Genomic DNA, 25,666 nt, shown 5'->3' with positions numbered 1-25,666 from the left:
ATGCAGGGCTCTCGCAGACGAAGAGGTACGATGACGGGCGAAGCAGAAGAAGGCGAGGTCACCGAAGGTCACTTACTTGGCTCCCAGGGGGTGCATACTGACCTCGTACGACAGTCTGTTGGAGTCAGCAGTTACTGTCGTAGTTACTCGTAACAGAAGAGATGTAGTCCTGCCATCGTACAGTATAACATAACATACAACTGAACTGTGCATAGCATATAGTGCTATGCGAACCTTAAGCCGGCTGCATGTCACTTCAGTCGCCAGCGCCACCGCCTGTTGAAGATTATTCTCCATCGGAAGAGCTTTACTTCGTACAATGTTCCGATTATTGAAGGTCTTATCGGGCTGCAGATGCAAGCAAAACAGGGGCGATTGGCCTACAGCTATCGGCAGCTGTACGAGGTAATGCTGGAAACTGCAGCGGTGCAACCTTCCTCTGTAGACCACGAAAGTTGTGAAATTTATGAAATCAGGTTCTACGATCGAATCAAGCACTATATTAATTGAGTATAGTCGAGCCAGATGATAACTACTGAAGTACTCCTGAGTTCCTGGCCCCTTTCGCTTTGAGCTGGAATCTGAAGTTCACTAAGGCGAAGCAGGTTTATTTTTCCCAATTTGTTTATTAGAGGCTCGGCGAATAAGATAATCTCTCGAATGGACAGGGGGCGCCACAAGCCTCCGGGAAATCGTCGTGTACTTGGAACCCCCGCGGCCAGATTGCCGATCGGTTTTGGTGTCCGCCCGGTAAACAGACGCACGCTCAGGATGCAGGACGCTGGCTCGAATTCAGATCTGGACATTCTGAAAGGGATTTTTTTTTTTTTTTAATTCCGCAAACCTTTACGATGTCTTTGACCTACACAATGAGCGATGTACAGGAATCACAGGGTCTTCTCGCGAGGCGCCTCTCCGATTAGATAGCTCGCGAACATCGTCAGGACATCCTCGCAGCAGTGCGGCTCCTCGTCCGGTTATTGACGTCTTACCTCGTTCAACTATGGGTCTCCAAACCACGTTAGGACGTAGCATCTTAAGAATTTATCTGTTCTCACTTCGGCGACGGAGGAGTCCTTGGTCAAAATAGAGTGTAAATACAGTCGTACTTCACGGGAACTGGAAAGAGAAGAGTGGATACCATAGTGTACGGGATGTCAGCTGATAGCGGCGCCCGGCGTCACATTGGAGGGTAGTATCAGCCTGGTCAGCAACAGAGTCTGCAACGATACCGTAGCAGACGGAGCCTGGATAGTCGTGGTCGTGGCACCATTGTAGGGGAAGACAGTGTTCGCGGTGAGCGTGACATCTTAGGCGCGACGGGCGTTATCAGCGTGGCGGCTAGCAGCACCAAGGGCCCACATCAGCAATCTTACCAGCTTGTCACTGCAGCAGACGCTGTTATGTTCGCGTCAGCTCGAAAGGCGTCTCGATGCCCTGTCGCGTCGCGCAGTATCGTGCTCGGTGGCCCTCTCGAGGTCGCCGCCGTCAGCGCGGGAGGCACCGGCGCCAGCGTGGCAGTCAGCTACATCGGTGAACAGCATCAACAGAGTTCGCGGCGTCGTCACGGCAAACGCGGCAGGAAAATTAGCGACGCCTTCGCGGCAGCCGCAGTATTGCGCTCGGTGGCGCGATGAAGGTCGCCGCGTCTGCAATCTTACCTCGTGCGATCGAGGCGACATCAAGGCGCCAGCATGAGCGTGTCGGCCGACGACACCGGTGGAAAACTTCAAGTAGCTTGCGGCGTTGTCACGGCAGACGCAGCAGAAGGATTGCGACGCCTGTGCAGCGGTTAACAGTATTACGCTCCGCATCACCACTGAGGCGCCAGCATAAGCGTGGCGGCCAGCAATACTGGTGGACAGCTTCGGCAGGGTCGCGTCTCGCGTCGTTGTCACGGCATATGAACGCTCTACATCACCATCGAGGCGCCAGCATAAGCGTGGCGGCCAGCGATACTGGTGGACAGCTTCAGCAGGATCGCGGCGTTGTCACGGCAGATGAGCTCGCTGCATCACCATCGAGGCGCCAGCATAAGCGTGGCGGCCAGCAATACTGGTGGACAGCTACAGCAGGTGGACAGTCAGCAGGATCGCGGCGTTGTCACGGCAGACGAACGCTCTGCATCACCATCGAGGCGCCAGCATAAGCGTGGCGGCCAGCGATATTGGTGGACAGCTTCAGCAGGCTCGCGGCGTTGTCAAGGCAGACGCACGCTCTGCATCACCATCGAGGCGCCAGCATAAGCGTGGCGGCCAGCGATACTGGTGGACAGCTTCAGCAGGATCGCGGCGTTGTCACGGCAGACGAACGCTCTGCATCACCATCGAGGCGCCAGCATAAGCGTGGCGGCCAGCGATACTGGTGGACAGCTTCAGCAGGATCGCGGCGTTGTCACGGCAGACGAACGCTCTGCATCACCATCGAGGCGCCAGCATAAGCGTGGCGGCCAGCGATATTGGTGGACAGCTTCAGCAGGCTCGCGGCGTTGTCAAGGCAGACGCACGCTCTGCATCACCATCGAGGCGCCAGCATAAGCGTGGCGGCCAGCGATACTGGTGGACAGCTTCAGCAGGATCGCGGCGTTGTCACGGCAGACGAACGCTCTGCATCACCATCGAGGCGCCAGCATAAGCGTGGCGGCCAGCGATATTGGTGGACAGCTTCAGCAGGCTTGCGGCGTTGTCAAGGCAGACGCACGCTCTGCATCACCATCGAGGCGCCAGCATAAGCGTGGCGGCCAGCGATACTGGTGGACAGCTTCAGCAGGCTCGCGGCGTTGTGGCGGGGGCAGAAGGTGGCCGCGCTGGTAGCCTGCGTATTGACGACTGATCACTAACGGCACGGCGCTCGCGTCGGGGCAGCAGCAGACATACTTACAGCGTCGCACGCGACGCCTATGCGGCGGCCACAACGTTGTTCGGCGGCACCGCAGAGATGGCCATCGTTAACGAGGAGGCAACTTCTACGCGACCTCGGCGGCGCCGACGCGGCGGACAACACTGCCGCGGTCAGCGGCGCTATCGCAGCGCTACAGTAAGTTTCGGCGCCGACACGTGGCTTGGGGCCTCCGCACCGAATCGGAAACCGAACATATTCTTTCTAAAATAATATGAATCTGCTCACCCATTCGTCGGAGAAATTCAAACCTCCTTGGAGCGCGGTATTCCTCCACCGCGCCCGCCGCCGCCGCCGCCGCAGCCCGCAGGTCGCGCAGCACGCGGTCGCGAAGCACGTGGTCCCCGGAGCACGTGGTCCCCGGCGGAGCAACTTACCTACGTTACCGCTTATATTCTCGCGCGAAACTTTTAATACGCGGATAACACTTCCTACTTTAGTCTCGGAAATGCGAATAGTTTAAAAAGAAAACTGATTAACGGTAACGATTTTTGCAGCATGGAACTTTCATCGCGGCGGTGAGACGCCGGAGCGACTACAACGAACGATGGCGCCATCTATCGGTTGGTTATACGATGGAATAATTTGAATAATTTGAAATACATATGTATGTGTCCCGCCGGGTTAGAGCTGGTTTGCAGCTTTTGACGTTCATAAGCGCACTGTAGTATGCCTACATGACTACTTAATATTTTATACTGAATCATCCCTTTCTTCTGCGTGAATAGCCCACATTGAGCGAAGCACTTCGCGAGCATATTTTCTCTAAACGTGCTATGTAGTGTCAACATTGTAGACATGTCTACAATGTTGACACCACATAGCCGCTACGTAACTACGTTGAACGTTTGCCTCGTGAGCACATTGCCTCGTGATGTACAGTGAGCTGCAAATTGCGTGGACAAATTATGAATGAATTCATTGATAAATTCGCCACTTTGAAGTTCACTGTACATTGCTCCGTATGGACCCGCGTAATAGTTATGTTTGAAGGAAATATAAATATTTTTTATTCATGGCAAAATAATAAAAAAAAGACACATAAATATAGATCAACAACAGAGAATTATTATTACACACATAACATCACAAAAAGGTAAGTAGGTACACATAATTGCCACAAAGATGGTCCTGACTCACCATGGTGTTAGCCTGGGGGGCCAACGCTGATCTTCCAGGAGAGGTTCGAACAAGGTTTAGACTGATTATTCACCTTGAATGACATATTCTCTGGCAGCAGTACGGTCTTTATGTCATCGACTGTGATCCAGACGATAATGTTTGTTTCAATTTGCAGTGGTAAAAGAGGGTCACAACGGGCTGATCCCCGACCACGCGCTGGTGAGCGTCAAGCCGAGGAAGCGGCGCCCGGGGCTGGTCTCGGAGCGACCCATCAGTGTAAGTACCACGAGTACCTATACCGTATAAGATACAGGAAAATTACAGTATGTTGATACTTAAGCCTCCGCCACACATAAAGCGTTTTGTTTTGATAGCGTAGCGTAATGAACGCGCATCGCATTTCGCTCGCAATCCGAGCTCGTTAGTTCGCGCCGGCGTCCGCTGGGCGCAACGCCAGCGTCCGGCGCACCGCTATCATTGCGCTCCGCTAACGCTACGCTCTCAAAACGCGCATGTGTGGCCGAGCTTTTATTGTGGATCGTTGAAGTGGCTACTCGAGAAAAACCAAAGTATCAGAGGATTCTATTAAGCAACCCAGATTTGTAGCTAGCCTACATTCGTTAATACTTTCGGACCCAAGCCCAAATTACCTACTTTGATACAGGTCATATTATTTGTACAAAAAGATTATTGTGGACTACATACGATAATGGACACGAAAAGTATTGAATTCGGCTCTTATTTACGTTTTCATCGAATCTCACTTAATAATTCTCGCTTTGCCAGTGAGAATGTGTTGTGGATCGTATATTATTCAACTGAAACTTGGGTTGCTTTTACAGGGATAAGGCTTAATTATTAATTTCACTTGATTCTGATACGATTCTTGAAAAATAATCTAATATCAAATGGTTCTAGCCTCGAACGGAAGAGGACAAGTTAGCAGGACGAATGGAAGTGAAGCGTTACAAGCAAACGAAAGAAAAGCTCCGGCGGCGGCGTGAAAAGTTGTTGAATAAGGTGCGACAGCTGGCGCAACGATCAAGGAAACCTAACGTTGATGAACTAAAGGTAACGCATTCGTTCGGAGCAAATCATTCCAACAATTTGTGCTATTCATTTTTCACCACAATAAAGCCAGTCACCATCTGCAGCATAAGTAATAATAACATGTAAAAATGTAGATAGAATAGAAATGGTTCTAGGCCTATTTCCTAAAACTGAAAGTTACAAGCGGGTCTCTTTCCAACTTCATATTAGACATTGACAACCAGTTGTAAATTGTAACTTGTAGTTTCGAGAAATGGGCCCCTGGTATACGTGTTTCCGTACTTCATCACATTTTACCCACTCAAAGGTTAGCTGAAAGAAATCCCTGAAAGGGATAAATTCGCGTTCCTATCGTGTACTATATTTATGTTTTGTATGTTGTACGTTTTTGTGACATTTTTGTGACTTTCATTGTTTCACCTAGATCGTGGACCTCGCCGAAACCGACTCAGATTCCGAAGCCTCAGCCGAAGAGACCGAACCAACGCCAGTCGCAGTAGTCGAGCCTGAACCCGTACCAGTTCCTTCTCCCCCCGTCGACGCTGAAGAGGCCGCACGGAAACTCAAGGAACAGTTCCGAAGTAGCATGGCACGGGTTATGGTGCATCATCTCAACCCGTATCGGCATTCTGACGCTCCTGCTGGTCGAATTACCTGCACGGCTGACTTCAAACATCTCGCTAGGAAGGTAAGCGTACTTTACTGTTACCACTCTTTGGTATCTTAGTGCTAATGTCAGAGAAGAAGCAAAGAAACTCAGGAACTGTTCCGGAGTAGCATGGCACGGGTTATGGTGCACCATAAACATCTTGCTGGAAAGGTAAGCATACTTTACTCTAGTATCTTAGTGCTAACGTGAGAGAAGAATCAAAGAAACTCAAGGAGCAGTTTCGGAGTAGCATAGCGCTGGTTATGGTGCACCAATCCACCTGTATCGACGTTCTGCCGCGCCCGCAGGGCGAATTACCTGCACGGCTGATTTCAAGCATCTTGCTAGAAAGGTATGTCATGCTTTACTTTTAACACTCTTTAAAGAAACCATTCCTATCTTAATGTTAACGCTTAAGAAGCGGATAGGAATCGGGTTATCATCTCAACCCGTGTCGGCATTCTGATGCGCCTGCTGGTCGAATTACCTGCACGGCTGACTTCAAACATCTCGCTAGAAAGGTAACCATACCACGTCACTCTTACTCTTTATGAAAACTGTCTTATCTTATTGTTGCTGTAGAAGTAGGCCAGGAAACTGAAGGAACAGTCCTTGAGTAGCTTATCGAGGGTTATGGTGCACCACCTGAACTCTTATTTACATTCATGTTGGCATTTATAGTCACATCACCTTGTACCAAATACTTGTGACTTAAGTATTGCGATAAAGCCAAGCTCGCTTTACTGTTTTTAACCCTTTGTCCGAATCTCGTCCCATCTATGAATAAATTAATACTTAACCTAAAATTCTTCTTCCCCAGCTAACCCACTTCGTGATGCTAAAAGAACTCAAACACTGTCGGTCCGTGGACGAGCTAGTCGTCACCGACTCCGTCCGGTCCAAGGCCAAGGAGTTCGTCAAGAAGTACATGACCAAGTTCGGCAAGGTCTACCGCCGCCCCGCCGAGGAGGCCGACTAGCGCTTGCTGCGGGGCGCCGAACCCCGCGAACAAACCTAACTACTGTAAGTTGCTACACTTGGCCGTCAAGCCACGTTATGGCTATATGACTAAGTTGCGAGCGACAGAGACGCCCAACACTGGTTTACTCCTAACTACTGTCAGTTGCCTGGACCTTTGCCGTTGAACGTCACCATGATATTAGTGATTCTTGACTATTTAGCTAAGCTGCGATTGAGCATCGGTGTCTATTCAGCGTTTACTGTAAGCCTAGACTGTCGTCGAGCGTTACTATTATATTGGTGACATGTGTGTTTACTAGTGTATTTTGATTGTTAGTGTCTATTCAGCATTGTGGAATGCATCATGTAGTGTCGCTGCGAAGTTACGCTAACGTAACATTGAGTAAGAGCCCCATGCCTACGCTTCGGAGACGGTAGTTGGGTGCGGCCCTTAGGGTGCGTGCACCAAATCGTGTGTTACCGTGCGTTGACAAACTTGGAAAATTTCGTAGATCTCTGCTGCGTGACCGGGATCAGTGTTGTGAACTGTGGTGCAACTGACCTTTATTGTGCTCACTGGATGTCAAGAAGTATATGAAGATGTTTAGCATGGTATATTCACTCTAGGCCACTATGCTTAGATGGCAGATTGGCAATGGCCGGGTACAATCGAATATAAACCAGTGGTTTGTACCAGTAGAACTATTTACAAGATTTATAGGCTGTCATACTTGCTATACAGCTTTAATAAAAACATACAGATTGATTCACAAGAGCTGGCACGAATTGAATGAACAAAACATTGATTCTATGAGTGAAACCTGCAGGGTTAGCACATGATTGCCGCGAGAGTATGTCGCCGCGAGATAGACTACCCGTCCTTGTGTCATAGAAGAAGACATGTGATCTATCTCGCGCCGGCATACTCTCGCGGCAATCATGTGCTAACCGTGCTGTATCGATATATACAGTCGTAACTGTCAAGAGCAACCATTTTATTAGATAAAATTATCACACACATGCATGTTTCATTCACTCCTTCGTTCCATTCGGGCTAGTTCTTCTGAATTTACCTGTATAATAAAGAAACCATAAAATGTGAATCGACACGAGTGGTGCGGAACAAAATTATGCGAAAGATGTCTGTGAAGGAAATATTGTGTACATTGGTATCTAAAGACTGCACTTATAGAAAGAATATTGTTATGCGTATACTTACTGATTCAAAGGTTTTAAATATGATTGTTATGTCATGGAGGATTATTTTGCTAATCTCTAATGTGTACAGTACAGAACGATTCACAAGAGATGGAATGAACAGAAGAAACGAATGAAAAATATCATATATGTATTTTCACGTGAGTACCACCTCCTTATAGGATATCAGGCTACTAGACTTATCAATAGCTATTGTGTTTTGACTCCATATACTTGTATTTAATTTCGCGCATCGTTCATTTCTTTGAAGTACACGACGATTCACGAATGGAATTCATGAACGAATTAAATTACATCTGTCTAACAGTCAGAGTTACCATTTCATTGGTTTATCTGTTACACCCATGTATCCCATTCACTCATTCAATTCATTCGTAATTAAAAGAAGTTTTGATTCTTCAGTGGCGACTTTGTAACGCGATTTTTGACTAATGCTAACTTTTAGATTCATTAGTCATATTTACTCAATTATGGTTAGGTAATTTAATCAATTATCATTTTTTATTTATTGTGGCAGCGTATTTGGATCTGATTAAAATTCAAATCACGTCTTCTATTTTAAATTTACATCGCGAAATGATCTTGATGTTAGTTCCTAATTGTGAATATTGAAATCTTTTACGTCTATAAAAATAATAATAAATAAGTAATCCTAATTTTGAATTATTTTTATATTCGAACGGACAGTGCAACTGTATGATTGTAGTCTAACATATTCTAACCCCTTATTCATAAAAATTCACTAAAGTTATCACTTAGATAAAGTTCGTTTGTCCCGTTCCGACGTATTTGTGTGATAGAAAAGGACAAGGTCAGGCCAAAGGACTTTAACAGTGTGATAAATTTAGTGAACATTTATGAAAAAGGGGGTAAATATATTGAATGTGACTTATGTTACTCTGATACTAATTAGAGTATAACTAATTGATTTGAAAATTATTTTAATCAAATATTGATTAATTGATTTTGCGGACCCTGGCGCGAGGCCGGGAAAACGCTAAGTTGAAGAAGAAGATTGATTCATTGATTTTGAAAGATCCTATAAATCAATATACTAAAACGAGCGACTGATGTATCTACATGTGCACATTCACATGAAATGAAGATATCTAGCAAAATAGCTGAATATAAACAATTAAACATATTATTAGAGTTTTTTGCTTGAATTGATTGAAGTTTTGAGTACTTTTGAGATACAAACAATTATGTTTAGGTACTCAAAAACATAAAATGTTAGATGTCCTTTCAATCCATATCGCATGGGGCGTCAAATTGTAAATATAAATATAAGTCACTCCTCATTTTTCTAAGTGTAGTAGTATTTAGATAGATTAGATTCTAAGTATGTCTAATTCATGAAATGTTCGCATGCGTACATGTCAGATTATTCTTGTATACGCAGTAGCGAGTCATGTACTCTATATTTTGCAATTCAAGGTATTTATCACGTATCGAAATGATCTCTAGTTCGACTGCAATGTCTAGAATTATTCAAATATTACAACTCGAATATGAGATACCCGCATATAATATTTTCCAAGTACATACACAGTATTATGAGTTTTATGAATGAGTTAAAAGTAGTGGCCGAATACACAGTAATGGATAATGGATAAGAGATTCATATTATTTTATAATTAATATCTATATTTTCTTTTTACTAGAGAAAAAGGTGAAAAATGTGTGACATGTTTGAAAAAAATCCTGAAATTTTGGCGGAAATGACTGAATGTTATATGAAAATGTATTTAAGAACTGACTTGTTCCTATCTGTATCACCGGGAGACTCGGAAATCTTAGTCATTTTAGACGTTAACCAATTATGTGATCGTTTTTTGTTTTCATTATTCTGTTTTTTTTTTCTCCGATTTGAAAAATTAAGTATGCGTTATATGAGTAAAGTATATATTTTGAGTAAATATGTGGAATGATTTCAGTAAGTTATTTTGGGAGAATGGTATGAAAACACCAAAAGCGAAGATATGTTGGAAAAGTGGGATTTAATAACTTTGTACCGGTCTCTTTTGCTGCTCTTAGTCTAACCAAAATAATGAGTAGTTTTAAATCATATAATATTATGTATAAAAGTTACAAAAACACACTATCATAGGATACAAAATGCAAAATCGATGTCAGCTGAATGTAATTCCCATCAGGGGGGCGATTTTTGAATCTCACATACGGGATTTTGTCACTAAAATACCGGTTGAAAACGGTGACTTGCTTATTATTTTCAGTGACAATTTTCTGAATTCGAACGCGTGAGACTCAAAAATCGGTCCCCTGTTCTAGTATAGAAATGTAAAATCCTTAGGACAGAGATAAAAATCATAAAGAGAGAGAGACATTCTTTAAAATGACTGGGAAATGACAGTAGAGGAGTGCTGTAAATATTGTAAATAAAACACTTCATGCTAGACGCCTGTTCAAGTTGATAGTGACAATTTTTATTTTTATCATTAGTACGTATCGCTTGCTGTTTTTATCATTTTGATGTGGCGATGAGATCGAGGCCGAATGAACAAATAAAAATGTTATCTTTTAATATTATGTTGTTTTCTTTGACGCTGCTGAGTTATTCCTTGAGTTTGTCGAGCACTGACTTGCAAGATTTGGCGTGGTCTGAAAACTTTTTACAGGTGTCATCTTTCTTCCATTTGTCACACTCCTGCAAAAAAATGGTGGAATTATGACAAGATCACGAGCTTTGCTTTTTTTTTAATAAATAATATTAAAGGACATTCTTACACAGATTGACTGAGGCCCACGGTAAGCTCAAGAAGGCTTGTCTTGTGGGTAGGGTAGACCGGGGACAATAGAAACACGTTACGGTTGAAACAAGTCAAATTTCTCGAAAACTACAATACCTACGTGAAATACGCAGTACTCACAACACGCGGTCGATCATTTTGAAAGTTTGAACCAATAAGGATCGGGCACGCGAGTGACGTGGCAGTGTCAGGGAGCCGATGAAAATTTTCGACCGAAAAAGTAAGTATTGGCGTTCTCGTATATTTTTGTCTAATTTTGTGTAGCCGTGTAGTATGAAAATTTTAATTCACTAAATGATATGATTGTGGATTCTATAATATTTTAAGTGCCATGAAACAGTGATGAAGTGTCATTAATTGGTAAATAATTGACTTTAAAATCAAACATGTGTTGTAGGGACGATAGAAACAACGTAATTGTGGACGATTGAAACGTTTCAAACGTCCCTGTGTTTTAATCGTCCCCACAAGTAACCGACTATCAATAAAATGGGGTTCTGTTTTTTGTAAGTATAACAGCGTGTAAATTCCACGAATGAAAGCAGCAACATATACGTATAACTCCGGCCTGAAAACAGAAGCATGCGACCGACAGATCTTCAAAAATGTCTACATACAGTGCACACCGCTGTGCTACTGACTGGTTATGATTGAAACAAGGTTATGATTGAAACACTCACTTTTATATGAAATACGTTAATATTTTTTTACGACTATTCCATAGAATTATATCTTATTGTTTCATCTTAACCAAAATGATAAATTTATATGTAAGAAGTTACTGAAAAAAAGAAGATTAAAAGTCATGTATTTCTTTTTTTACATACGTTTCTTTTGTCAAGATCTTGAAAGAATCTTCAGGCGCTGATATTTTTTGTATAGTTTGTACTAAGAAAGTGATCTTTTGGTGGTCTGTTCTTATAACACGGCAGTCATTATTAAATGTATGAATAAAAACATTTCTTTATTTTTCCGCAAATTAATTAAGGTGTTTCAAATGACCTCGCATAGTGTTTCAATTGACAACCATGTGGGGTCAATTGAGCCACTCTCCCGCTTCCTCTTTAATTACATAATACAAAATAACTATGGGAAACATACCTTTAAAACTAATTTAGTTTAAAAGCCTAATAAATTTCCTTCTAAAAAATAACTTTCATATCTTCCTATCTATTCAAATTAAAATGCTACAGGCGATTGGATATAAATTGTTTCAGTTGTCCCCGGTCTACCCTACTCGGACAACGATATATATAATATATAAATACTTATATACATAGAAAACATCCATGACTCAGGAACAAATATCTGTGCTCATCACACAAATAAATGCCCTTACCGGGATTCGAACCCGGGACCGCGGCGCAGCAGGCAGGGTCACTACCGACTGCGCCTGACCGGACCTTTATATCTAATACCCGCACCTAACGTCAAATAAAGGTCTCCATGACAGTTTTTTTAGCGTAGCACTATCACATATGTAAAATGATTTGAGTTTTCAATTCATTTAGTAGATTTTTTGTACTGTACGGATGTGTCAGGGCTGCAGGGACCATTATGTGACGCGAGGGCTAGGTATGCGTAATTACTCAGTGTTTTAAAATGTGTACCATAACTAAAGTCCAAAGCCCCACCTATGGTTCCAAATGTACTGTAAATATTTCGTTCTTAACTAGGTAGGTACTCGGACTAAACCAAAGGGACCATTGGTGACCAATTATTTTTGACCTTGTGGTTGTAGTATTTGGGAAGTTTTTACGGCATTTAAATATGCGTACAGATTGCAATATTTTTGAAAAAAATACGTCATCTCGGATGAAGCAAACAACTTATACATATTTATATACACCTATATACAACAACTAATTCATTTCCAACACGCGATCATTACATTTAAATAAAAATAACAACAAGCTGATGGCACCATTATCCACATTTCAGTCCACATTGTATCATAAAATTCATAAATATAAAACATGAATCATTACTTTTTCCTCGATGTAGATGTAGATGATAAACATCTGTATGGTTATCGTGCCCTGATCATAAAAATAACTTACGGTTACAATTTTATAATTTATTTTTATCCATAACTATATAAACAACTGCTCTGGCTTATATGTCCTAAAATAGTACCCGCGCATTAAAATAATGAGGGTATCATACTACTAATCAGGCAGGCAACCAAGGTCGCGCGATAAATGATAAAACATCAGGCCGTCCCTATCGCACTTACAAATAGTGCGATAGGGACGGCCTTGCATGCATGCTTGCCTGCCAGACATGATTTTCGTCTGTCACTTCTCACTTGGCGTCGGCTCAGCATGTCTTCCTCATACATCTCTTTCGTCCGACATCTCATCATTAACTTGCTTTCGTTTCATATCGTCCCTCACAAAATCCATCCACCTTTTGATGTACTTAACCAAACAATCCCCTGGCATGTATCATGAAAGTGAAATGAGTATTCACAAAGGCATTTTAGACGACGCATATTGCAGGAGCATAGTTGTCCTAACTCTCAGTGTTGGTGTTATAGTTTTAACATCAGAAAAATCAGAACATGATTGAGTTTTTTCCGAGTGACCCAATTTCTTTTGACTGCTTTCCGCCCAGAAACTGTTTCTAAACTATATATATTTTAGTGGGAACTATTAGTCAGTCCTTGGCCTTGAAACGTGCACCTACGCTTGAAGTTGATGTCAATCGCCAAACATTTCAATTTAACCAAATGTATGGCGGTCGACATCAGTGTGCGTAGCCGCCATTAAAAATTAAAAGAAGAATGAAAGGCACCCAAGTAAAAACTCACCACAAGAGCATTAATGTAGCTACAGATCTGGAACCTGATGAGTGGACAGGTCTCCTTCGGCGGATAATCCTCGTACTTCCCGTCCAGACACTCCGCCCGGACTCGGTCCACCATGGCCTTGCTTTCCGGCCGTTTCTGCTTGATCTTCTCTAGCAAGTCTATGGTTTTCTTCTCGTCTAGAGTGTCCCCGCTTAGTAGGTCCGACTTGCCTAAAACGCATTTTGCGTTTTCACACTGAAAGTTAAATCGTCAATGTAATGTCCATTTGAATGATTTTGTCATCAGACCAACTGGTAAGGTGATACTTACTTGCTACGTGCCTTTAATCCCTCGCAACGCTTAAGATTAATCGCTACGCTCTTGGTTCAATATTGGAATATTGCGCTTGCTATTAGTACGAGCGGGTAAACAATAACTCCCCCCTCCATGAAAAATTTATCTACCCTACATCTAGCTTTATCTACCCTAATAATTACAAGAGTTTGACAGTTGAATGTCTGAGCTTGAAGTTAAGAATTTCAGCAGAATCATTTCTTCCAGCGGATTAAAATCAAATTTCACCTACATCTTAGCATTTCATCCGAAAAAATCTATCTACATTAATTCTGTTCCGTGTTTGATTTTACAAACTTGGATTGTTATTATAAATTTTAAACTGTTTAATTCTGTTGTTTTGCTATTTATGTAATTCAGTTGATTGTGTCTTACTCTTATAAGAATGTGTCTTACCTCCCATTCGTCACCGGTTTTGCAGGACTCGAAGTGTTCTTGACTTTCTAAATCCCCAATCTCGCAGCACTTTTGTTCTATGTTCTGGCAAAGGAAAGCACACTTAAGATGGTGACGGAGGACGTGGCGTAACGTGGGTGTGAGACGAATTTCTACAGATTATTTACCTACTGGTATTTGTCATTCCAGCGAAACGTCCCAATTTGTCGCCGTAAAGATTTTTTTCACCACACCAACTGGTAAACGCTTTCTTTGTTATTCGAAAACAGATAGCAAAATAGCATTTTATCCACAAGAGTGCAAAGTAATTTCATACAAATTTTAACTTGATGTCTTAAGGTGACTGATAGATTTTACCAATAAATGGTGATTTTGAATAATTAAACATTAAAATATTAAACAAATTGATGGATTTGATATATTTTGATGTTTTATAGTCAGTTTTTGTTCGTGTTGGTGTGGTGAAAAGTTTTGTGTTTCACTCGTAGTCATACTAGTTATGAAAAAAAGCTGCACTTTTAGATGGAAGCAAGCCGCTTTGCATGGTGATAGTAGACGTCTTAGTAAACGATTTTTTCCGAGGATATCGAAATTTCATCCCTTAGGAAGCCGAGCGTAGCGAGGTGTTTTATGAAAATGAAAAAAATTCTATCTTTTTATTGTATCGTCCGATTTTGACAAAACGTATCTCAAATGAAAGGTATAGCTTTATGTAATTAAAAAAAAATTGAAAAAAAAATATTTTAAAAAAAGTAAGAAAAAAAATAAAAAAAGTAAATTTACGTCTCGCACTGAATAACTTCAAAGAATGACAGACGAAATGTACAATGTCGATATTATGAGTTTTTTAAACCAAAGACAGATAAATTCATAGTTGAAAACTAAAGACCGCATCGAAATCGGATTAGCATTTTTTAAGATACAAGTTGCCAAAGTTGGGAAAATTTTGCTTTATATGGCCACTTTGAAATTCCTTTGCCAGAAAGTCAGAAATAATATATTTTTCTTACACAGAAAAGTACATAGTGACAGTAGAACTCAAAATAAAATAAAAAATTCCGAGGATATCATAATTTCATCCCTTAGGACGACGAGCGTAGCGAGGTCTGTTACGAAAACCGAAAAAAAAACCTAATTTTTTGTACGTCGTCCGATTTTGACAAAACATATTTCAATTGAAAGGTATTGCTTTATGTAACTTAAAAAAAATATTGAAAAAAATTAAAAAAAAAATGTAAGATTAAAAAAAAAAACTGAAATTTTCGTATCACACTGAATAAGTAACTGCAAATAACGGTAGACACGATAGTAGTTTTTAAGATACGACTTGTCAAAGTTGGCTTAGTTTGTTTATATGGTCGCTTATAAATTCCTTAGCTAGAAAGTCAGAAACATTATATTTTTCTTACAGTTATAAGTATGCATTGGTAATAGACATCATATTAAACGATTATTTCCAAGGATATAAAAATTTCATCCCTTAGAAACCCTTAGAAAGACGATCCAATAAAAAAAACTGTTTTTTTTTTGTTTTTCGTAACAGACCTCGCTACGCTCGGCTTTCTAAGAGACGAAATTTTTATATCCTCGTAAAAAATTGTTTATTATGATGTCTATTACCAATGCATACTTCTAACTGTAAGAAAAATATAATGTTTCTGACTTTCTAGTTAAGGAATTTATAAGCGACCATATAAACAAACTAAGCCAACTTTGACAACTCGTATCTTAAAAACTACTGATCCGATTTCGATTCGGTTTTTAGTTTATAATTATGAATCTATTTGTCTTTAATTTTTAAAATTCATATATCGATATTATACATCGTGTCTACCGTTTTTTGCAGTTATTCAGTGTGATACGAAAATTTAAGTTTATAACATTGGAATCTTTCGCTTGTTCGGATATCAATATTGGCACGTGCGGTTAAACAACAACTTTGCCCCCTTGTAAAACAAATAACTATTGAACGGTTACTCAAAGATATAATCAAATCTTCTAAACATTATCTATGATAATCTGTGCGCGTAGCCGAATGCACAAACGCTCACGATAATATATATCTCTTTCGTAGCTAAGTAGCTATCTATCTCTATCGCTCTTGCGTATTGGCGCGACAAAGCCAGACTGCACGTTTCACGTCGCAGAAATGCCATTCGGCTACGGGGCCTGTTAGTCTTATTTGACGGGCACTTATTAGAGAAAAATTACCTCAGGTTTAAACAGTTCCAAGCACGACGCGATGTCATCGTTTTCCGCTGCGACCATCTATAACAAAGCTTTCATTATATTCAGAATCGCCATTTCAATTGACTCCGATTAGGGTCATCGGGTCAGGCTAGCTGCATCTGGCTAATCTGGCTTTGGCTGGTTCTACTCCTTTTGTGGTGACATTGACCTGAGCTGAACATATAAATCTTTTCAAACTGATAAATACTGGTTGGTCGGTTGTGTTGTGTACTTTTGTGTGACAGGCGACAACTGATCCGCCTGATGGAGAGCGGTCATCGTCACCTATGGACATTAGCAGCATCATAGGAGCTGCTTAAGCGTTGCCGACTCGAGAACCTTAAACACCCGCTTTTTGAAGAAGTCCAAATCGAAGCGCAAAGGAAACACACCAGGGGGCCGATTTTTGAATCTCACGGCGCGCGGCGTTCGAATTCAGAAAATTGTCACCGATGTTGCCTACTATTTTCAGTGACAATTTTCTAAATTCGAACGCCGTGAGATTCAAAAATCGGCCCCCAGGAGAAACTAATTCCACATTCTGCGCGTTCTGGGAAAAAACGAGCTAGATGATCGCTTGTTCTTGGTGTGCCATGTACCTATCTAAGAAGTGTGGAAGAGCTTCGCTCCTTTGGAGGGTGGTACAGTGATAAAATCGCGACAGTGGCACATTTATAGTTTTTTTTTGTTTTTATTTATCATCAATCATCATACTTAAGAATATATCTTACGCAGTGGTGGTTGGTAAAGGCTCCTACCCTACACATGATGTCGCCGCGAGATAGACTACCTGTCCTTATGTCATTAATACAATTAGACAAAGACGTGTCATCTATCTCGCGGCGACATACTCCCGCGGCCATCATGTGCTAGGCCTAGTTCAAGTTTTAGATTGTATTAGAGAATTTTGTGCAAAACAAGTTTTACCTATAAGTATTTATTAATGTGTATCTATTGCTCGTGAGGTGAAGAAGTGAGTTTCACCACCCCCTTTCTTCTCTTGGGTGTCGACTGTGGAATATGGGTTAAACCTGAAAAGTTTCACGTTATCTGCCTACCCCTCTATGGGATACAGGCTTGATTGTGTGTATGTATGTTTATTAATGTATGGTTTAACTTGTTAGTGATTAAGTGAATTTTCATTGCCTTTCTGAAACGAAGTCCCTCTGTGATATCTTTCCAAATTACGTATTAATTAACATTACATACTTACATGTACTGTCGCCAAGATCAAGGCAAAAATGTAGTGAGCCATGTTGACGACACAAACGAACTGTGGGCCGCGCCAGCCGCTCTCATATTTTATATCACGCTGACAAAAGGCTGGTTTCCTGTATAAAGGTAATCATCTCATACTTACATCGGCATCATTATACATTTTATAATCGACATTTTTTTGCACTGGTTGTAAAGTATCGTTATTAGAATGTTACGGTTGAAAATTTACAATGTAATTGTGAATGGCGTAGTAGGTTTGAACACGAGTAGGTAATGTTCACTCAATTAAGTTTATTTTGTCTGAATAGGCCTGATTGGTCATACCTATCTACAGATTTTTTGTATGGTTAAATGATTACATATCTCCTGTGAACATGTTCAAAGCTAAGGAAGTATTCCTAAAGCTATTTTTAGACTATATTCTTTCAAAATGGCTATAACGGAATCCGTTGACTTGCATGGGATCATAACATAATATAACAGTTATCGTGTGCTTTTCGATTCACGATTTTAAGTGTGTAATAGAGTGATCGTTAAAAACTGGTTAAAAGTTAGGTATTTGTTTTTCTGTCGGCCCTTAAATTAAGAACCCCTCACTTGAATAAAATTGCACGTGTTAATTACTTTGACAGTGACAGCAGTTTGTTTACGTTTATTCCGTTCAATTCGAAATTGGAGTGCGTGCCTTTAATATGCGACTTTTTTTAGTAAAAGGTACTGCATTGCTGCTTACCATAAGGAGGAAGTTTGCTCGTATTGTTATACGAATAACCTACTAAAAAACCTTCTTGTTATTGTGTGTGGTACATTTTGATCGTCACTTATTCGTTTTATACTGCTTAGGTATTTTACAGTTGTATCTACACCAATTTTTTATATCAATTTCCGTGACAATGCGTTTTTAATAATGAGTATTATTAAATTCTTTATAAACCTTATGCACGTGGAAAAATATACACAAGTATGAACTCGAAAAGGGCGTATAATGCCTACTCAACATAATGGTAGTAGTATTATAGCCACATTTAAACACGAGAAGGCAACACGATTACATTCAACTCACGGGGAATAACAAAAGCTTAATACTATGTTTTTTATTGAATACCTACCTAACTTTGCCTAGCCGCCACAGTTTAACCTTTTAATATGCTTTTTATTGAATTCTAGCTACTTACATACTCAGGTACTTATCGCTGGGAGGACAGTGTGGCGGCGGATGTGCGTCAGCTTCAAGTCAGTGACTGGCAAGAGGGCTGCGCAGGATCGGGACAGGTCAGACAGGTGGCGATCTCTCCTCATCATTTCGGAGGGTAGATTCACTTTGGATCATTGAGCCAAAATAGTTACCTAGTTAGTTAGTTATTTACAATTTTACATACCTCTGAGTCTCCAGGGGGGCTTTATAATTTATTTTATTTTTTCAGGTTTCTACATCATGAATTGGATCAGGATTGCAAATACAAACGTCTGCTCTTATGATTTAGATAATTACATACCTACCTATTACATATTTTTGTCGTGTCCGCAAATGTTTCACCTGTCGACGTTGACGTGTTAGTTAAATGTGGTTGATGCAACTGGCCCTAAGACTTCGAGTACTTGGATACAATTGGCTTGATAATGGGTGAGCATTAGAATTACATATGTTTTAGTTAGTGTACATACGTACTTATGTACGAATCCTGTCTAGCGTACTAGCGTGTAGTAGGTACCTACCTGCGTTGGCATCTGTCTATAATTTGTCAGTTCGAGGGTTAATTTTTAGGAACAAACAAATTTGAGTTTTAATTTATTTAATTCATTATTTCAAATCCAACTATAGGTACATTTAACAATTTTATATGATTTCCTATGGATCCCGTTTCCCGAGCAGGGCACACCTTTCTGTACCTAATTATTTATACTTATTTAATATGTACCTAATAAAATGTTATTACGTGTGCTAGCGCCTCTTCAGCCTGTTGGGTCACATTGTTATTTTTCTTGTCCGCTGTCCGTGACGGCTACAACGGAGGCTTTCAAATGGTTCTTCATGTACAACTTAGATCCATTTGTTTGCCCTTTTGATTAAATACTAGTGGCTACAAAGCTAATCATTAATTAGTTTTAACCTAACTTTTTAAGCATATAAATAATTAGTTTATTAAGTTATTCTAGTTTTCTTCATAAATATTACAACGTCTGTCGTTGTTTCCAGAATTCCTCCCTATTTTCCAGAAACCTTAGTGCCCTTAGTCCTCTGCCTGTTGGGTCATAATAATTATAATTATTTTTGACCGCGATCGCCAGGTAGGGGTTTTTAAGACGGTTTTTCATCTTCAGGTACAACTCGTTGAACATGCGCTATTAAATATATTCACTTCTTTACCTTTTCATGAACTGCTATTTACTACATACATAATTCTAGTTTTCTACTTAAACTTTATAAAGTCTGCTGCTGCCTCTAGAATTCCTCTTTATTTTACAAAAACCTCAATTCTTCCTCCGCATCCTGCTGAGTTACAATGTTATTCTTCTTATCCGCGATGGCCATCAGGTCGGCGTTCTTCAGAAGGTTTTCTAAGTAATGCTTGTCGGATATGCTCTATTAATATGTCTTCTTCTTTATCTTATATGTCTTCTTTATATGTCTTCTTCTTTACCTTATAAAGCCTTAATTTTTATCTAAATTCTAGTTATCTACTTAAACTTTATAAAGTCTTCTGCTGCCTCCATAATTCCTCTCTATTCTCTAGAAACCTCAATGCTTCCTCCGCCTGCTGAGTCACAATGTTATTCTTCTTATCCGCGATGGCCAGGTCGGGGTTCTTCAGAAGGTTTATTAAGTAATGCTTGTCGGATATGCTCTATTAATATGTCCTCTTCTTGTAATATCAATGAAGCCTTAATTTTCACTTAAATACAAAATGTGATTCTATTTTATCTACTGTCATTTTATAATGTCTGCTGCTGCCTCCAGAATTCCTCTCTATTCTCCAAAAACCTCAGTGCTTCTTCAGCCTGCTGCGTTACAATGTTATTCTTCTTATCCGCGATGGTCAGGTCGGGGTTCTTCAGAAGGTTTTCTAAGTAAAGCTTGTCGGACATGAGTTGGCCGAGGACCGGGCGGGCGGACTTAGAGCGAGTGCGCTTGGTTGGTTTCTTCGCTGGTTTCACGGCGCCTATTGTGTTTTCTATGGCCTCCTGAAATATTAATGTTTCGAGTTAACGAAATTTCCGATACATAATTATTTTTCATGTTTCATAAATCATAATACTTATGTATAACATTATGCTACCTAAAAGAAATGATATTATGTCGTGATTTCTGAGTGGAGAGATTGAACTAAGTACTTATTTTAAATTCAGGCTAGAATTGTACTACAGGGTGAGCAATGAATCTTGGTCGAAAGTTTAAAATAATATTACCGCGAAACCGTCCAATTATTGTTATAATTAAATTTTGAACCCCTATCGTGCGTAATTAATGGGCTGTGCCATTACTAAGGCATACATTTTCCGGTCTTACCTGCGCTTTCTGCACTCCCAGCCTAAACTCGTTCAAGTCAGGCCTCGCTCGCAAGCCTCTGTGGTAGTGCACCAAGCTCATCTCAAACAGCCTTATGCAGCAGCGCCTTCCCGTGCTTGGGTCTAAAGCCATGCCCCGTAGCCGAATGACATTTTTGCAACGCGAAACGCCGCAGAAATACAATCCGGCTCTGTCGCGCCAATACGCAAGAGCGATAGAGATAGATTGCATTTCTGGGTCGTTTCGCGTCGCAGAAATGCCAATCGGGGCCATGGCTGTTTGGGCGCCATTATCTTACCTGCGCTTTCTGCACTCCCAGCCTAAACTCATTCAAGTCAGGCCTCGCTCGCAAGCCTCTGTGGTAGTGCACCAGGCTCATCTCGAACTCCCCGCAGTAGTACAGAGCCTCAGCTTTATGCAGCAGCGCCTTTCCGTGCTTGGGGTCTAAAGCCAGGGCCGTTTCGGCGTCTGCTAGAGCGGCCCGGGGCTCGCCGAGGAGGAGGTGGCATTTGCTGCGGGCGACGTAGGCGGCTTTCTCTTCTGGAGCTAGTTCTATTGCCTGTGGAAGAAACACATTATGATGTTGAAAAACATTATAATCATGTTCTACTGTGGAGTAGGCCGATCAGGGTCTAATGTCGATAAAATTACGGTATTATGGTATATTAACTAAGCTACAGCTACACAAAACTTTTCAGAAGGGATTCAATATCCCTGCCCTGCCGCTGACTGTACATTAGAACAAGTTGAAAAATACTTCACTGACGAGAAAATGACTTTTACTTTTAGTTTTAGATGATTAAGATGATGATGATTTAGTTATTTTTGACAATTAGGTTTTTAAATGTAATTATACTTATGATGAAAATTTTTAACAGGCTTTTAAGAAGCGGGCCACTGCTATACCTTGTTAACAAAGTTAACAGCAGTTCTATATCTCTCCCTAGTCATTTCCGCTCTAGCCAGAGCCAGCAAAGTCCCAGCGTCAGCTTCCTCTGGCAACTGCAATGCGCTGCTTCTCTCCGCCTTGTCCTTCATGCTGAGCGACTGCTTGATATCCCTGGAGCCCATCACTACAGCAGCAGCTCTGTCTTTGTCAGTGTACAGTTCTTCTTCTCGCCTCCGTCTTTCTCTCTTCTGCTTGCGTTTAGCGCTCTTTTTGCCAGGTTTGAGGGAGACTTTCCTTTCCTTCGCTGAATGCTTTTCATCTTCAACAGCCTCATTTTTGTCGGTGGATGGCGGGGCTCTCTTGCTGATGGACGCTTTTGGAGTAGTGTCTGCTTCTTCCTCATCTGCGATGCCGACTCGGACGAAGCTCGCGAGGAAGTCAGCGTCTTTGGCTGGTCCGAGGATGGACCTGGCTAATGCCTTTGCGGTGTCGTCGTTGTCCATTTTGTTTACGTAACGCGGAGTGTGTGAGGCGACGGTATTGACGCCTGAGCTGTCGTTACCATGGCTACTGAATGTGTTTTCGCACCCACTTCGCTAGTGGGGCTCACGAGAGCCCGCGGCGAGCACGTATGACGGTCTAAGCTTTCAGCTTCGTTGTGATGCATTGTGAGTAGGTAATAAAATCTAAGTTTAATGGGCCATTAGATACACATACGATTGTATGGAGAAGCATTAAAGGTATTATAAAAAAATCGGAATTTGATATGAAGTTTCTATAACCATCGCAAACGGACATAAACGAGGTTGTAAAAATACTTAATGTTTCATTTAAGTATTTCAAATACCTTTTATTTTTGTTTTGTCATACATGCGATTGAGCACCCACTCCATGTGTATACAGGGTGTAATATGAGGAACCCGAAAGATTTTAACCACTAATTTCTGATTCCCCAAAAGAAGGGAAAAGGTGATATGAGATTGCAATATTTTTTTTTTTTGCAAAAAAACAACTTTTTTTGGTATGTATTTTTTGTATTTTTTCGTACAACTGTCACTTAAAATGAAGTCAATTTGTCCTCGCTCTAGTGTACTACCTTCCTGTGCCCAAAGGACCCGTCCCGATGTTTCTTGGTCTCTATAAGATTACTCGTTGGCCTTTCTGGAACCTTTTCCCGACTTATTCTGTTCATGTATAGCTCACTAGTTTATTACCTTGTGTAGAGATACTGAGGTGTCCATTCTTCAGGTGCCCATGAAGACTCGTTCCGATGTTTCTTGGCTTCCACGATAATTCGTTGGTGGTTTTGGTTTCGTCACACGGCCCATTCTGCACGGGAAGCATGGTCGCGCGATAGACGATAAAATAGCAGGCCGTCCCTATCGCACTATTTGTAAGTGCGATAGGGACGGCCTGATATTTTATCGTCTATCGCGCGACCATGCTTCCCGTGCTGCTGTTTTAAGTTTATCGCAAAGTCTTAAGCTGTAGACGTTACGATAATGTGAATTAGCCACTAATATTGAAAAAAAAAGTAAAATACTACCTTGTTTAGCGATGTCAGTGCTCTAGTGTAGTACCCATTCTTTAGGTGTCCAGAGGACTCGTCCCGATGTTTCTTGGCCTCTATTGGGTTACTCGTAGGTAGTTCTGGTTCCTTCCCTCGCCCCATTCTGTTGACTGAAATTTGAAAAGATAGAACCCTAAAAAATGAATTCGGTTGCATAAAAATGGGAAGTGGGTCTACTTATTAAATTAACTCGAGAAACTATTCGGCAGAAAGAATTACATGTTACATAGCTTGTACAGTTTACTAATTGGAACCTAAGAAATCTGATCTCTTACTGCTTGTCATTTTGACATGGCTGTAGAGTGGCCTAGGGTTCCAATTGGTTGACTGTATGTACATGCAAAACGTCCAATGTCAAAGAATTTCGATTGCACTCGTAATAGGTATCTAAATATCGCAGGGAACCATGAAACTATGGCCTTTTATAATACTGATAAAAATTTGGTAACATGCCAGCAGTGGCGGCTGGTGAAAATTTCTTCTAGGCAACACTGAGCAAAAAGAAACCTACTTTTACATTAGGTACTTTACTAGTAATCAATTTTAGGCAAGCCTGTGGGAATCGGCTTGTATGCTCAGCCGCTGCTGCGTGCCAGTCTTCTTAAACACGCAAAAAACCGGCCAAGAGCGTGTCGGGCCACGCTCAGTGTAGGGTTCATTTCCGTATTTTTCTCGAAAATTACTGAACCTATCAAGTTCAAAATAATTTTTCTAGAAACTGTTTATAAAGTTCTACTTTTGTGATTTTTTTCATATGTTTTAAACATATGGTTCAAAAGTTAGAGGGGGGGGGGGGCACACTTTTTTTCCTTTAGGAGCGATTATTTGGGTGAATCAACTTTTTCTTGCTTTTTGCAAGAATTACCCTTACTTTTGTGATTTTTAACCTTACCATCGTGAATAAAGATCCTTATTTCACGTATACCAATTAGGGAAAAATTTAAAAACGATTCATTTTTAATTAAAACAATATGTGACCCAGTGGAAGAGACACTTTTTTCATACAAAAGTGAGGGACAGCTATGTCCATTGGGTCACTGCTCGAAACAAAGTTATAAAATAGGAAATCCTATAATTACATGTTGTATTGCGTAGCTAGTATATTTGTCTTTAATATAATAAGTATACATTAATTAGACTAAATCCCAATTAAATTTTCTGACCACATGTAGTCGAAGTATGCGAAATTTTGCTGGCAAAGAAAAGTTGATTCACCCATTTCCGAAAATATTAATACATATTATCAAAAAACGATTTCAGTAAACCGTTATTCATTTTTAAATACCTATCCAACAATATATCACACGTTGGGGTTGGAATGAAAAAAAATGTCCCCACTTTACATGTAGGGGACCACCCTAACAAGGCATTTTTTCCACTTTTTATTTTACCACTTTGTCGGCGTGATTGATATACATATTGGTACCAAATTTCAGCTTTCTAGTGCTAACGGTCACTGAGATTATCCGCGGACGGACGGACGGACGGACAGACAGACAGACAGACATGGCGAAACTATAAGGGTTCCTAGTTGACTACGGAACCCTAAAAATAATGGATTTAATAGGTAAATGTTAGCAAAATGTAGTCCCGCGGCATATAACTTGGCTCACCTGCCCGTCATATATGCAAGCATTTTCTTACAGAATTAAAAGATTCTTTCATAAACCATGGAGGTGCCGTAATTTGGGGTTAGTTCGACAAAAAAAGATATTTAAAATAGTAAATGTGACACATATCAGTTTTAACTACGAGAAAATACATGACCATTTCGATTGGAAAACCATTCCGATTGGAAAATAAACATTAACCATTCCGATTGGAAAATAAACATTGTTCTGATTACTTATCTTCAAAAGTTGTTACCTATAATATCCTAAACAACAAGGAAACAGTAAAAAAAAAATGAAAAAACTTGTCTGTTTTTTAAGCGACACCCGACCCGGGACATTCAATCGTCAATTATTGATAGAGGAAGAAAAACATGTTTCGGTTCACTATTTAATTTTCACCCTGTATATCTTCAAAGAGGTCGCGTCGCGT

General features: G+C 40.8%; 3 protein-coding genes across 5 annotated transcripts in view; 1 reads left to right on the top strand and 2 right to left on the bottom strand.

Annotated features, from left to right (window-relative positions):
* Window positions 1-10,442, top strand: part of LOC125227134 (probable histone-lysine N-methyltransferase CG1716) — a 28,550-nt gene extending 18,108 nt beyond the window's left edge. For both annotated transcript variants that reach the window (XM_048131352.1, XM_048131353.1), the window contains 4 exons: window positions 4,196-4,296; window positions 4,939-5,091; window positions 5,495-5,758; window positions 6,540-10,442. In XM_048131352.1, coding sequence (XP_047987309.1) covers window positions 4,196-4,296; window positions 4,939-5,091; window positions 5,495-5,758; window positions 6,540-6,698 — 677 coding nt within the window. In that variant the 3' untranslated portion in view covers window positions 6,699-10,442. The remainder of the gene's footprint in view (window positions 1-4,195; window positions 4,297-4,938; window positions 5,092-5,494; window positions 5,759-6,539) is intronic.
* Window positions 10,429-17,712, bottom strand: LOC125227135. Of its 2 annotated transcripts, none has more exons than XM_048131355.1 (5): window positions 17,652-17,712; window positions 16,421-16,477; window positions 14,210-14,293; window positions 13,481-13,714; window positions 10,429-10,565 (listed from the first exon to the last, which is right to left on the bottom strand). In XM_048131355.1, the coding sequence occupies exons 1-5, from the start codon at window positions 17,691-17,693 to the stop codon at window positions 10,473-10,475; spliced, it is 510 nt and encodes a 169-aa protein (XP_047987312.1). In that variant the 5' UTR covers window positions 17,694-17,712; the 3' UTR covers window positions 10,429-10,472. The 2 variants fall into 2 exon arrangements, with proteins under 2 accessions (XP_047987312.1, XP_047987313.1); XM_048131356.1 differs by lacking the exon at window positions 17,652-17,712 and adding an exon at window positions 17,366-17,461.
* A 2,709-nt stretch (window positions 17,713-20,421) lies between these two features.
* LOC125227047 (outer dynein arm-docking complex subunit 4) lies at window positions 20,422-22,556 on the bottom strand. The gene is made up of 3 exons (XM_048131238.1): window positions 22,071-22,556; window positions 21,463-21,723; window positions 20,422-20,839 (listed from the first exon to the last, which is right to left on the bottom strand). Exons 1-3 carry the CDS (start codon window positions 22,554-22,556, stop codon window positions 20,591-20,593), a joined length of 996 nt encoding a protein of 331 aa, XP_047987195.1. The 3' UTR covers window positions 20,422-20,590.
* Window positions 22,557-25,666: the final 3,110 nt, after the last annotated feature.

The sequence above is a fragment of the Leguminivora glycinivorella genome, chromosome 6 (assembly GCF_023078275.1).
Source record: "Leguminivora glycinivorella isolate SPB_JAAS2020 chromosome 6, LegGlyc_1.1, whole genome shotgun sequence".
NCBI classification, from domain to species: Eukaryota; Metazoa; Arthropoda; class Insecta; order Lepidoptera; family Tortricidae; genus Leguminivora; species Leguminivora glycinivorella.
Note: the sequence above shows the minus strand (reverse complement) of the source record. Positions and strands in the feature narration are given on the sequence as shown.